The following is a 14,750-nucleotide window of genomic DNA, read 5'->3' as shown; positions in this document are numbered from 1 at the left end:
TTTTTCAATATATCGTGAGAATAAGCAATAATCGAAATAACTCACAAATTTGATAAAATATAATAACGTAGAAAAAATTTGATTTTTTGTAAATATAATTGATATAATTATTATTATTATACATAATTGACAAAAGATGTATAAAGTAATATATATATATATATATATATATATATATATATATATATATATATGACAATCATATTTAAGGAGAGAAGAGAGAAAAATTTTTATTATGTACTAAAAATTATACAGAGATAATAAAGCAAAAAATAAATGAAGACCTAGCCAAGATCTTATAAGATTGTCAAAAGTCAATATCTTTAGTGGCATCGATAGTCATTCCCAAGTGAAAGGTTTTTTCGCTAAGATTGAAAAAAAAAAGAGTTTCACTATAATCGAATCGATTCTCGTAAAAGGTAACTGCCGCGTGCTCGCGATGTCGCCAACCACGTGACCACATATTGACTATCGAAACATTCAAGGTCTTTGATCGGCAATAATTCTGCGATAATTCCGAGTAGGAAAATGATCGGGATTTCCTTAGACAGTAACGATATAATGCGATATAATTTCAAGGAAGGTAATTCAGTTTTTCAATTCGATTTGATTTCCAATAATCGTAATTGTCATCATCAATTTGCAATATTACTAAATATATATTCAAGTTAGTATTATTATTATTATTATTATTATTAATATGATAAATATTTTTTAATAACAATTTTTTATCGAGAAGTTCTGCTAGTATTGATTTTTAATAGAATGACAGAGATAGATAGATCAAAAGAAAGAGAACTCCTCTCTCTCTCTCTCTCTCTCTCTCTCTCTCTCTCTCTCTCTCTCTATTCAAGTTTTTTTTAGAGACAATTGATAAGGATGATAGCTTTGAAAAAAAGTGCAAAATTCGCCAAGGCGCCACGTTCAAAGTTTCAAGTATGCACTTGTAATATTGGAGATTCAAAAAGGGAAGCGCTGATGCATCTCTCTTTTTTTATTCGCTGTGTGCTTATTACGCTGTGCTCTGTAAAGACAACGATTGTGATGTTTTTCGCGGATACTCGCGTAGGTGTTTTCAGAACAGGATTCCAGCATTGGAGTAATGAATTCAGCCAATGTGTTCTCTGATTGTAAATATCGCAATTTTTTATTCATGACGAGGCAAGGTGTGCGTGAAGATGCGTGGGAAGGGGAAAGGGCCAACTGTTCCTCGATACATACAATATGTCCGCCGACGTAAAAATCTCGCGTTCCGAAAAAAAAAACAAAAAAAAACGCAACTTTCCGTGAAAATTTTTCGCGACGGAGAAACTCATCATCGTCATCGTCGTGATCGCATTGTCGCCGTATTACGTCGTACGCGTTCTCCACCTTACCCTCGCCAGCGTGTTCATAGACACGCACGCGAGCGTCGGTTACGTGTGCACACACGGCTGCTTTTATCGCGGCACGCATACGCACGCATAACGCGCGCGCGCTTTTACACACTCATACGAGTTCTCGGCTTCGGTACAGCGCCACCCCGAATACCGGATATGACGACACTCGCGCACTTGGCCCGACGCACTCTCGAGATGCCTTCCCTCCCCCCGTCATGCCGCCGTCGAAACCCCCTCTCCCCATCCCCCCCCCTTCTCCTTTCGCTCGGCTCGAGAACGCACGGCGTTCTCTCCTCTCCCCCCTTTCCCACCGAGCCTGTATCCCACCCGTTTTCTTTCAGCGGCCCACCGTCGTCGGTCCGCTATTTACTCTCGTAGTACCGGCGGTGGCCGAGCGCGGCGCGGACGGCGCTGTCTGCGTCGCATCTCGTCGACGCGCGCGCCGCGGCGTTCGCTCTAGCGGCGCAGTCCCATGCGGCTTCTTCGCGCGTGTCTATCCACTAATAACTCGTGTGCCTCGCTCGCTTCCGTTTACGTACATCGTTGTTTATCGTCGTCGAGCGCTCTCGCGCGCGCTATTTCCTCTCCTTTTATTTCCCTTCGGCGTCTCGCGTTTGTCCCGCGATTCCGCGAACGCGTGCGAGGACAATGCTGCGACGACGACGACGACGACGACGACGACGACGACTACGACGATGTCGAGTCGTTGCCCGAGCGAAGTTAGGCGATGAACGCGCGCGGCGGGAAAAGTGGGAAGAGAGAGAAAGAGAGAGAAAACAAGATACACATACTCGCAGCCATTTTAATCGCGCAAAGCCCGGCCACCCAGTGTGTAATACGAGAGAGACCGCGACTGGTCTACGTGTGCCAGCATCGTCGTCATCGTCGTCGTCATCGTCATCGTCGCTCGTTCTCTCTAGTCGACTCCGAATTGCGCCTGTTGGCTGCGCGCCTCGCTTCTGCGCACGCGAGTCCGCGTATCGCGCATTATAGCAGCGCGACGTCGTTTTGCGTCTTTTCGTCGATGGCCCTCGTTCCATACACGTGAAATCGTCCAAATAAAGTGAAGGTCATCCCGACGACGCGGAAAGAGCGAACGTGGAAAATTACATCGCGACGCACGATGTATAGTTCGTTCGTCAGAGAAAGAGAGAGAGAGAATCGCGTGTTAAAAAACGCGAGCTCGTAAGTATATCGGTTCCGAGTATTTCTACGGTTTCGCGACATGATGTTATAACGACGCGGAGTGCGGTAATCGCATCCAAGTGACGCACGATGACAGGACTGATTCTTTCACGAAGATATGGAATCGTCATCACCAGGAGGAGCCGCGGGAGGCCGAGAGACTGGGCAAGAAAAATGGAAATCGCCAGATAAAGGTGAGCGACGAAATGCGCGCGCTTATTTAAGCGTTAATAATTAATGGCGGAAAGGGGCGCTGGGAGGGAGGGGCGGGGAGGGGGGACGGGAAAGAAAAACAGAGAGCGAAAGCTCTCTCTCGTGTTCGAGAAACTCGCGATCGGCGGCGAGCGTCTGTCGGCGCCGACGACGAAAGAGGACGCGAGAACGACGAACGGTCGCGGACTGTGCGAGGAAGTTTTCCGCGCGACGTAGAGGCGACCGCGTGATACGGAATCTGCGCAGTAGGTACGCCGCGAAATCCCGCCGACGTCCCGTTCGTCGGCGACGGCGCCGCCGCCAGAGAAGCGTCGTCGTCCAACAGAGACGTATATATGCGTGTCTGAAAGAGGAGTCTCTCTCTCTCTCTCTCTCCCGTATGACTCGGAGGAATCGCAAACTCGAGCGCGAATTCTTCCGATTATCGCGACGTTGCAGAAAACTTTAACTCCGTTCCTTTCGGCTGCACTGCGTCACGCACACGCACATGCTTTTTAAATTTATGATATAATATATATGAGTGAAGAAAGTATTTGCATATTTATTTTTCTCGTAGTTTTATAAAAAAAAAAAAATAAAAAAATAAAAATAATAGAGAGAGAGAGAGAGAGAGGGAGATTATGAATTTCTTCTTTTAATAAATATAAATATGTATTTTTTTAGAATTCTTGTATGTGTGTGTGTGTATGGGATAATGAAATTTATTATAATAATTTTCATTAGACGAAATTTTCATGAACTTACGTGTAAAAATAAAAATATACTTGATACATATTTTTGAGATATATACATATATGTGCATGTATAAATATATATGTATATATTATATATTTTATTTTTATTATACTATATAAAAAGAACAAGTGTGCTAAGTATACGTCTGACACTTGCCATTTCGCTTTGAAACTTCAATTTACATACTCGGGTACGTATATAAAGTGAAATATGAGCTCATGAAAATCGAGTATAATTGCTCGTAGGACCGAGTGCTCTTTATTTCCCTCGCGTCACAGAGTATATTAATCCATTTTTTTATTCGTAAGGTTTCTCTCGAGTGACTAATCCTTGTATACCTATCCTATTCTATATAAGAAGACATTCTTGCAATATTTTAAATCTCTCTTTTCTACAATTTCGAAAACATTCGTGAATCGCGATTACTTTTTCGATCGCTCTCTCTCTCTCTTTTTACGGAGAGCCCCTTACAGTCGCGAATGACGTGGGCGACGCTTACATAATGCTCGATAAGGCGGATAATGATAAGCGATGTCGTCTTCGCCGCCGCTGCCATCGCGCCGTCGTCGTCGTCGTCTTCGAAGGCACGGCGATTCCGAGCACGGGTCGGCGGCGCCTCTCTCTCTCTCTCTCTCTCTCTATTTTCGAATGTGCGAGTCACACACTCATTGTCGTCGTTCACTACATCGCGACGCGTCCGAAAATGCCGCCGCACCGATAAAAATGTCACGAGTCGGCCGGACGCGATCAGCCGTGAAAATAGAGGCGGCCGTGTCTGCCACACGTTCGCGACGACGTTTCCTAATAGATTTGGCCCCCTTTATCCGGACGACGCGAACATCCGAGAGATGTCGCAAAGATGTCCAACGGCCGTTTTAAATCTTGGTGATGTCTTCTTTTTTTTTCTTTTTTTATCGCGCTTTTTGTACACGCTTTCCCTGGTATTTTCCAAAAGCTTAAACAAATTGTTTTTGCTTCGTGTAATTTTGTGAAAGTTTGTAAAATTTTATAATTAAAAAGGAATTAATATCGAGAAACTTTCTTCGAATATTATTGTAAAATAGTTTCAAAACTAGCTTGAGAAGATTAAACTAATTTAAGAAAGTCCATTGCGTAAAATAAAATATATTTGTGTGGAAATATATTAGTAGAGTATTAAGTTTTGTTATTGCATTTGTTCGTAGAAGATATTCCGATTTTATTTGACTTCAAAGTCGCCTTGATATTCTGAGAATATATTTACAAATCTTTTACAAATTGCATTTAACAAAAAATATTACAATTAAAATTACAATTTAAAAATACAAGTATTAAATTATTAATAACATATATTTTATAAAGTAATATAAATATATTACACGTTGAGTTATTTTGTGTTAGAGAAAAAAAATACATAATTAAACGGAGTTAAAAAATCGAATGATTAGGCACGAAACGATTGGAATAAAACAGTTTGCATAATTTAGATTACGGATACAATTTAATAGATTGTAAAGAGCAGTTTAGATTATCGCTGCTGGTATTCCCGGTATTTGAAAATTTGTCGTTCCGATCGCGTTATCGCCGTCATCGTCGTTACTGCCAGCACTACGAGACCCTGGTCACGAGATTCGACGGTTCGTATCGATCGTCTACATATTCGCCAAGGTAAGACGACGACGGCGGGGTAATGGCAGACAAGCGAGAGTTCCTCTCCGAGCCGATGACCTCCATCATTCAAGAACGCGATTCCTGGAAGGTGAGGTCGCGTTTGCGAAATAACGGAGTTCTCCTTGAAGAATGGGACAGGGACCATCGATCTCTATCCCTCTTTCTCCGTCTGTTCCTCTCAACCTCGCATCCTAAAATCCGCGAAATACTTTGCAACATTTGTAAAGAGGAGAGAAGGCCAGGACATGAGAGATAGCCATTATGCCTTCGACATAAAATAGACGCGTCTAGAGTTCGAATTTTATTTCATTGATATAAATAAAAATGTCAATTTTTTGTTGATTTTATTTAATTTTCATTGTCGACAAATTAAAAAAATTTTTCAAAACGTTATATTTTTGTAATATTAAAATTCTATCTCGATAAATTGTGAAATTTTGGTTTTATCCTATATTATTTCACATTTTGCCCTATTTCTTTCTTTCGAAGAGAAGTAATCTTGGCGGGATCGAGTCAGTCGGTAGTGCTCGGGCCTCGAAAATCGACACAGGCCTCGATAACGTGCTCGAAAGCGGACCGTGACTCATCGAGTTGCGACGCAACGCGAGAACGAATCACTCTCTCGGCGTGACGCCGAGATTCATTGCTCCGCGATGTGCGATGCAAAGGACTCTTACGCGGGAGAGATCTTACGCGAGAAGACAGACGACGATGACGCGTTTGATGTGTCGATCGCGCGCGAGCGTCGATTGCGAAATCTGGGCTCGCGAATTTTTCATTCGCCCGCGTTATCTCGAATCATGAATCCGAAAATTTCCCTCTTTGTCGCCAGAGACGAACATTCCCGAGAGAGAGAGACGAATGTTGGCGGTGGGGGGGATTCGGGTTTGTATGCGGCATGGCGGCGGTCGGGCAAAATGGCGGCGCAGTGAAAGACACGTGGGTGATCTTTTGAGGCGTCGGCAATGATCAAGCGAGAAACATCAATGATTATCCGCGTTTTCTGAGCTGACCGCGATGTATCTTACGCACAATCGTTTCGTTTAATTTACATAGTCACTGAATATCGCCGCAAAATAAAGTAGAAAATTTTTATTATGTGCTTGAAGAAGATCCTGACTTTTTTTCCTGCGCATGAGGGCACGCAGGTTCAACGAATATCGGACTTGTCTAAGAGCGATCAGAAAAAAACACTGGGCGAGGTAAAAAATATTTTATGCTGTTGAATTTTATTGCAAAGTTAATTTTTTTATGTTTAGAAATAAGGTATATTTAAAACGCCTAATAATAAAAAATAATATATTAATTTAAAAAATTGTAATAATATTATTTATATAATTGACATTAATTTCTTTAATGCCAAATTATTTTTGGCATCTTGCATGTGTGTGCTTGACGAATAATTTAAATAAATTATTAAGTATATTTGTCGCAAGATGTGCCAAATATTTTTTAATGTTTTTTTGCAGCGTGATATCTGGAACGTAATATATAAAAATTAATTGTTAAAAATGTCAAACAATATCACAGGATTGTTAAGGCTTCTCTTTCTCTATTTATCGAGTTCCAAAAAAGATCACAATGTCGCGATGAACTTCGCGAGTCCTTTCCGGTCCTTTTAGTATATATGTATTGTGAACACATGCACGTGTTTTTACCACATGCATCGACCGGTCGGAGGGTTTAAAGAAAACTAGTAGACGACCGTTAGTGAACTTCTATCGATTTTTGTTTCAAAGTTCCAGACGTTTCACAAGTCTCAAAACTTACAAATACTTTGCTAAGCATTTTTAGATAGAAGTTTTATTTTTATAAGTTTTAAAAACATTTATTTTTTTACCAAAATGTATGTAACAAAATTAAGCAAACGATAGCAAAAATAATTTGGCAAACATTGTCCCTTTTCAATTTCAAATTAATGTTAAGGATACATAAAATTTGATAAATATCGGATAATAAATTTCTATTATATAAATATGGCAAAAATCGTAATCAAATAGTTACATTTGGTGCTATAAATGAGAAAATGTTAAACATGATTAAATAAAAATACAAAAAACAATATTCGTGTAATATCAAATGCACATATGGTCATCTGTCAAATTAAATAGGAGGTAAAATGACAATTATTATGTTCAATTAATTATTTTAACGTTCAAACTTTCCGTAATGTATATTTGTAATTATATCTATACAATTCGATTTAAATCCGTCGTGTTCATAGAATAGACTAAAATCGCGATCTTTCACAATAGAAGCAAATTTCTTCAGAGACATCATCTTCTACCGGAACTGGTCGCTTCGTTCTTGGGCAACTCCGTAGTAACCCGTTGTCGGCAGGGAAGGGTAACGATATTATGTGCTTAAGGGCGAATGTGAAAGGGGTGTGTCCAAGAGAGGTGGACGTCGGAAGCTGTAATGGAACTTGATGGATGCTTTCGCGGAAAAGTCGATGCGGCTAAAGTAAATTAGCACCCGGCGAGGGGTTAAAATTGTAATATGCCATCGAACAGTAGTCCGCTCTATCGTGCCTCTAACGACTCTATCGCGATTTCTTCGATCTTGTCAACGGCACATGATGTTCCATTGTCATATCTGCATTACATGGTTTGTGAGCGTCACGTAACGTAAGATGCGTCTTAGAACACTGACTTTTTCAATCTACAATCTATAGTAAATTAGTTGATGCTTAATCTATTAAATTCACTAGCAAATTTAGTTTTCAAAATTTTTTTCGTTTTTTTTCGTTTACCCTTCAGGTAGTTACCTTCAAACTTTACATTTTTACATTCAGGTAAGTTTTATTCTCCTAGGTTGCTTTTAACATTCTGGAAATCATCACCCCGAAAACATTTAAATTTCTTAGAAAGAATATCAACTTAAATTGTTTTGCCAAAGCAATGTGCACTGAAAAATCTTGGAAAAAAATCACATGTTTTTGATACATTAAAAAAATAAATTGATGGACGGATATCATTTGTGGCAAGGTTTCAATTTTTAATGTTGAGTATCTTTACAATTCGGTCTTAAATTTTTAATTTCTTCTGTAGTAAAGAATCGAACTAAAATTTACTAAAAACTTGCCTATATTTTCTAAATTTTATTCATTAAAATATTTAATTAACAATGTTAAATTACTTCATAATATATGGTTTTAGCACTGGAACAGCCGCGAAAACATTTTCTTGCGTTGATGCTCTATCGTTCGAAATTTAACCTTTAAAATAACCAATCTTTTACATTGCATGAATTTCTTACATTAAATGTAAGAACGCAAGATATTTTTACACCCAGGAATTTTTGTCAAGACGAATTAAATTTATGCTTATAGTACGAATTGCGGTTTGTTAATATCTACACGGACTGTGAAAAATATCAAGCTGGAAATAAGTGTAACGAGATTAAAAATTATTCAGTCGCTATTACTAATAAGAATCTCGATGCCAATTGTTTAATTGCGTTGGCATTGTGCGAGCCAGCGATCGACGAAGCGTGTGGTCGGATAAACGGAGATTGTATTTGTGTGGCTCTCGTTTACTACCATAATTATATTCCGCCGCAGTTGATTCGTAATGTGCATTCCGATCGCGGATGTTGTCCTATTGTTTTCTACCTGCCTGTAGGCACAAGGCGATTGCCCCGCAAGTGCAAGCCTCGAAAAAAAGACTCGAGACTCAGGTGTTGTGGGACTTTCATTTCCGCTCTCGGGACTTATGTATTTGAAATGCTTCATCTTTGTGTAAGACATGAATGGATTTTAAAATTTGTATATGTGTCTGAAGAATCAAACAATACTTTGCAAAATATATAAGTGTTGCCGCTCAAAGAATTGTAGAATTATAATACTTCGGATAATTCGATAATAAAATGCAAGTATTAAAAGCGACATAATTTTCCTTGCATTAATTTGCAATATTTTAAATGCACGGAAAATTTTTCCGTGTTTATTTAAAACAAATAAAGCACACATTCTCTCTCCATCTATATATATCTCTCTCTCTCTTTCTCTTTCTCTTTCTCTCTGCAATTGGCAAGATGACAATTGTACATATCTACAGCATTGAGAAATTCAAAATTATTTTAGTTTTATCTTCTGTACAGATGCCATGAGTTCTTTGAGCTAGTTATTGACTAACATTCATTTTGCGTACAATAACATTTTAAATCTTTACACATGACTTTAAAGAATTCAATCGCACTAGAATTCGCTTCAAGAATTTTCTCGCGATTACCTCTACATAATAAATACAAAAATACTATTTATTTATTATTTCTAAAGAGACATTAATCTTTTTTTCTACTAAGAAAATTACATATTTTTGAAAAAGTAATTTTCGACATTCTCGTGATAATTTTTCTTCCTTGCATAGAAAATCCTTCTTCTTCTGTCTTTTGACACGCAGTATTATTTTTTTCTGCTTGTTTTCCCTTTTTTTTTTTTATAATCGCCACAATTGCAATGATATTTTATATGGCGAAAACTATGGAAACTTCCCTGGGTATCCATAATTAATAATCATTCAAATACCAGAAATTGCTGGAGAAAGTGCGATGATTGCGCGAGGGACGGACGGGAAGGGGGAGGGTTTGTTTTGGTGCGTGACTGCCGCGTAGGGCGCTCGTGGCCCCGCGCTCCGTGCCAGGCACGCAATCGTGCGTACGTACTACGTGCGTGTACGTAAAATGCGCCGCGTGCATGCGGCCCACCTGCATCTATACTCTGTGTACGAAAGATAGAGTACCGATAGCCCATGTCGTCCACGTCCTAGGCGGTCGTGATTTAGGGGTCGCTATGGCGCCGCGATTCAGAAACAAGGGTTCGTCGACCCAGCTCTCTCTCTCACCCGCTCCCTCCCTTCCCATTTTGCTCCCTAATTACATAGTAATCATCCGATTTGATAACTGTTTTTCTTGTTGTTTGGAATCTCTATGGAATTTTGTGTTAATGCGCGTCTGCAACTCGAAATGTACTGAGAAGATAGGTTGTTCGGAAAAATAGCAGTCATTTTAAATTAATTATCAAAATCAAACATCGAATTATTCGTGTTAACGTAACGATTTCGCAGATACAGTTTACACGCTAATGTGGCGTTAATAAGCATCAAACGATTGTTATATTAATCTTGCAATTTATTCGAATGATTCGATACTTCGAGATTGTTTGGAGCGTCTGTCTTTTGTACGTCGAAGCGTTTTATTCTTTCAAATAATAGCAATTTTGTATATATTGCAAGCATAATGCATTTATTGTTTCTTATCGGACGGTAAAAGACAAAGATATAAAGGAAATTTTCAGAATATAATTTAAAAGCACATTTAATTGTACACTTTATATGCAAATTTATTTAATTTTTCAGCATCTATCTATTATTCTTTTTAATTTTCTGTCATTCTTAATCTTATTTTTTCATATGCTGAAAAGAGAACTTTTGATTGGGACGATAATCAAATTTGCACGTAGATGAAATTAATTTTCACACGGTTCCATTTGTATGCCCTAAAACTTGCTTTCATCAATGTTACTCAATCTTAATCCTAATTTAGCTAATTGGCTCTTCGTATAATTACATTTTTTTACAGAATTATAAAATTTTTTTAAAATCTAGAAAAAGAGGGAGAGAAACAAGAAATTGATTAAAGTGACTGATAAGTCAAACGGCGCGATGAAGAGTGGAATTTTATTGTCGAACCTTTTGATCAATTTCGCGCAATAGCCAGGCTTAGACAGGGAATGTTTCGATTTTGCGATGAAAATTTATTTGCGCCTGCACAAAATATCGTTATGTTATTATCGGCAATTCCGTGTTATCGAGTGTATGATAGAAGAACGACGGCGGCGCCTACGGACGCGGCTGAGAAACTCTACGATTCTACGAAATCTGGCCAAAAATAGGCAACCGAGATCATGAGGGCTCGCTTCCTGCACGTTTTCTGCTTTCCACTGTCGGCCGACTGCCGTCGTTCACCGATTCTCTCGGTGTTTTGGCTACTAAAGATATCGTCGACAAGAATACCGATACGATTATCATATCGGTGTCACAAACTTATCCGAGAAACACCAAGAGAGATCGTACGCGACGATTTGTACTTCCGCAATAACACGATCGCGCGTTTCCTTTAGCCGACAAGTTTGCATTTAAATTGGTGTATTAATAAAGCGATAGTTCGAGAGAAGCATATATATCTGAAAAAATGAGCTATACTGCATTTTTAAAGAAGATACGAAACATATGCACCGCTCGTTTCGAAAATGCCACGAGTTTATTTTTCAGAAACACGATGAACTTCAATAAAATATCAAGTATTGTATAAATGCAGTATTGATTTTAAGAAGTTCTGTCTTTATTATTTTTGTCTTTGTTAACATCTTTTTCCTTTAGATAAACTCGATTTGCATACAATACCATGTTTTATAGCATGTTCACCGTGACGGTAAAATTTAGATTGTCAGAATACAATCGGCGATTAAATGACGCCGGTAATAATCACAAAGTTATAAATCATCTCTGCAAATATATGCATGCGCGAAATACTGATGGACTTGAAAATTGACTTTGTCGATAATCTTAATGTGTGTTTCTTTTCTCGTCTCTCTTTTTTCGCTTTCAAATTTGACGCGTCTTATGTTAGCGCAGCGTATTAATGGCGGGTGGGCGCACGGCGTTCTATGTAGCCTTTACTCCTTTTTCTCGCATCACCAAAATGTAAAGCGAACTATAGCAAATTATAAAAATACGCGCAGTCAATAAAATTAAATATTTTTCAATTGGTTGAATAGTTGAAAATAAATAATAATAATTTTATTATAATATAGTAATTAAACAAAAAGCTAATATACATTAGATAGAAAATTTTTAGACAATATATTTTTTTAATTAAAAATTTATAATTTGTAGTATTTCTAGATTTTTTATTTTTCCGTAAATTGATAGTATATCGCGAATATAAAATAGATTTGAAAAAAATTTTCAACTATTTTTTATTAGTGCTATCATCATGCAATTTTAACGTGATGATACAAAATCATTAGGTATTATTTAAAACCATTGTTATAATTGAAACACAAATTTGTCATTAAATTTAAAAAACAGAGAGAGAGAGAGAGAGAATTCGATGCAAAGCAGCCGAAGGAGGCGAAGTTATCGGCGCATTGCTCGCGCTTTGAAATGGAAACAAACTTTCATGTGGAAGCAACAAGTAATTACTTTAAAGAAATTGAATTATCCAAACGCACGGCACAATGCATGGGCCGCCGTTCCCTTTAAAGCGCACTCGCACCTCCTTGTATAATCGAATTCTCAGCAGTCTCCGGCGCCTAATCAAGAAGCACGCGCGCGCTTGTCCGACGAGACATACACTCATGAACGGGGGTGAAAACTCCTTTTGTTTCTCACGCATTATTCGGTTCTTGGTGTCTGCGACTTGGAACGTCTCGCGATATCATTCATCAAAGATATAATTAATACAGAACATTTTTTGACATTTTCTCAAATGATAAAATATCTCATTAATAAAAGTATGTATATGTATCTACATTTTTAAATTATTTTTTATAATTTTATTAAATTTTTATTATATTATTTTATTTTTTATTTTAAAAATATTACGAAAAGCTCGGTTGAAAAGATTAATTTTAGGATTAAATAGAGCCTTGGAATATATATTCTTTGCTTTTTTTTAGAAAATAATCGTGTGCTTTCAAATTTTCGCGTCAAAGTCTAAAATATTAGATACTCTATATTGACGTGCGCGTTCTGTCAGCTGGTGATAGTTTTGCAGAAGTCCTTTCATACACTGTGTTTGGCCGCCACCTTCTCTGCCCCTTCCTTCATGCGCGAAGGGGACCTAACCCTCGCTATCCACCCTTTGAACTTATAAGGGTGCACTCGACGCTCCTGAAAGATGCTCCTGAGCGTTCAATGAGGCCAATACCGCGAGAGTGCGGCTCTTAACGAGGTTACGGGATACGACTCTCTCCGTCGCGTTCCCTTCGCCTCACCCCCCGTTCGCGCTCCTGACCCTCCCGATTCCCCGGTACGGCATGGGCCCGACGACCGCTTCCCCGGTGGTGGGAGGGAGGGGCCGGTGGAGGAGTTTGAGAGGGGAAAGAGGTGGTTGATTTGGGCGCGAAATTGCCCGACAAAATCAAATTTCATTTCGCCGGAGGCGTGTCTGGACAATCGAGCAGCCAAGTGGCCAGCGGCCAATCTGACTATCTCGTCAACCAATTTTGCCGGTGATTACTTTACTCGCTGCTCTCTCATCCGCCCCCGGGGGCGCATGCAGCATCGTCGTCATCGTCATCGTCGTCGTCGCGAAATAGTAGGTGTTTTTCCTCGCGTTCTTAATTCAAGTTCGAGCGGGTGGATTCGAGAAATTCGTTCCGACAAAATGTCCCCCCACGCATTTTCTCCACGATGCTTGCGTCAGCGATCCAATATCCACTTTATTGTGCATGTGATTCTTGTCTCAAATCATTGATAAAAACATTATTTTATCTAGATAATTTTTATATATAAATTGTTAGAAAAATGCTTTTATTTTTTTCTTACGTGATGTATAAATATCAAGATCCATCTTCCGATGATCTATATCATTCGTGAAAATAGCGAAAGCTTTTAATTATACAATTATATGAATAATTTACAATTACGAATATCTTTACACGACTAAATGAAGGAGTAAATGAAGGAAATGAAAGGCGAATCGCGTTTACATGCGACTCGTTAATTTCGGTTTAGAATATATTTGCAAAATGTTTTACCGTCATAGAAAAACATTTCGTTTAGATTAAATTTAAGCTTAAATCAACAGCTGTCTTTGCTATAGAGGTGGCAGTCAGATATCTCCGGATTTTCCCTCGTTTTCGAAAAACTAATAAATTTCTTTTTCGCTGAGCTTAACGAATTAAAATCTCCTTTATAACTACAACGATCGAGAAGAAGACTGAATGAAAATTTAATGAGTAAAATAAAAATAAAATGTTGGTTATAGATATGAAAAAAAACTCTCTTTAGTATTTATGAATAATATATTCTTATAAGTATATTAGAGAGTAATAAAATATATTGATACGCACATTATTAATTTATTAAATCCTCATATTATTTTTAATCGCGATTTCCCTCACTTTGTCCGGTTTTACGAATTTCAATACAGGTAACACAATACAGGTTTGTTTGACATTAAAAATACTGTAAAAATATTTTTTTAAAGACGTTTCTATGATGTATATGCGAATGTTGATCGACGTAGCTTCCCACGCGATGGACCACGAAAGCTCGGTCTAATCGGCGGAAAAATCTCGGGATCTAGGAGGAAGAGTGCACGCATAGTAGTGGTAGAAAATACCTATACATACATATGTGCCTGCTCACACGCACGTAGCCGTGTTGCGTGCGCGTTCGTTCGTGCTCGCACAAGGGATCACTCTGGCGGATTGTGCCTCGGTCGCGAGTGTGTGGCACGGAACGGGGAGAAAAAGGTCCGAAGAGATCGGGTCCAAGTTTATAAGGGTTCCTGGAAGGGCGGCGACCTCCCTCTGTCCTCTTTCATCTGGACCGCGGCCTTCTCCGCCTTCTTTTCTCT

The 14,750-nt window shown here is 38.7% G+C and overlaps 1 protein-coding gene across 10 annotated transcripts in view; it reads left to right on the top strand.

Moving 5' to 3' along the window:
- Window positions 1–14,750, top strand: part of LOC126855505 (serine/threonine-protein phosphatase 4 regulatory subunit 1-like) — a 124,161-nt gene that overhangs the window by 45,993 nt on the left and 63,418 nt on the right. The window contains exons 1-2 of one of the 10 annotated variants that reach the window (XM_050603225.1): window positions 1,730–2,758; window positions 6,275–6,364. The exons of 6 other annotated variants lie outside the window; for them this stretch is intronic. In XM_050603225.1, coding sequence (XP_050459182.1) covers window positions 6,297–6,364 — 68 coding nt within the window. In that variant the 5' untranslated portion in view covers window positions 1,730–2,758; window positions 6,275–6,296. Of the gene's footprint in view, window positions 1–1,729; window positions 2,759–6,274; window positions 6,365–14,750 lie in introns of those variants that run through there. 3 more of the 10 variants (XM_050603228.1, XM_050603231.1, XM_050603230.1) reach the window with 3 other exon arrangements.

Source organism: Cataglyphis hispanica, chromosome 16 (genome assembly GCF_021464435.1).
Source record: "Cataglyphis hispanica isolate Lineage 1 chromosome 16, ULB_Chis1_1.0, whole genome shotgun sequence".
Taxonomy (NCBI): domain Eukaryota; kingdom Metazoa; phylum Arthropoda; class Insecta; order Hymenoptera; family Formicidae; genus Cataglyphis; species Cataglyphis hispanica.
This window is presented reverse-complemented; position numbering and strand designations above follow the sequence as displayed.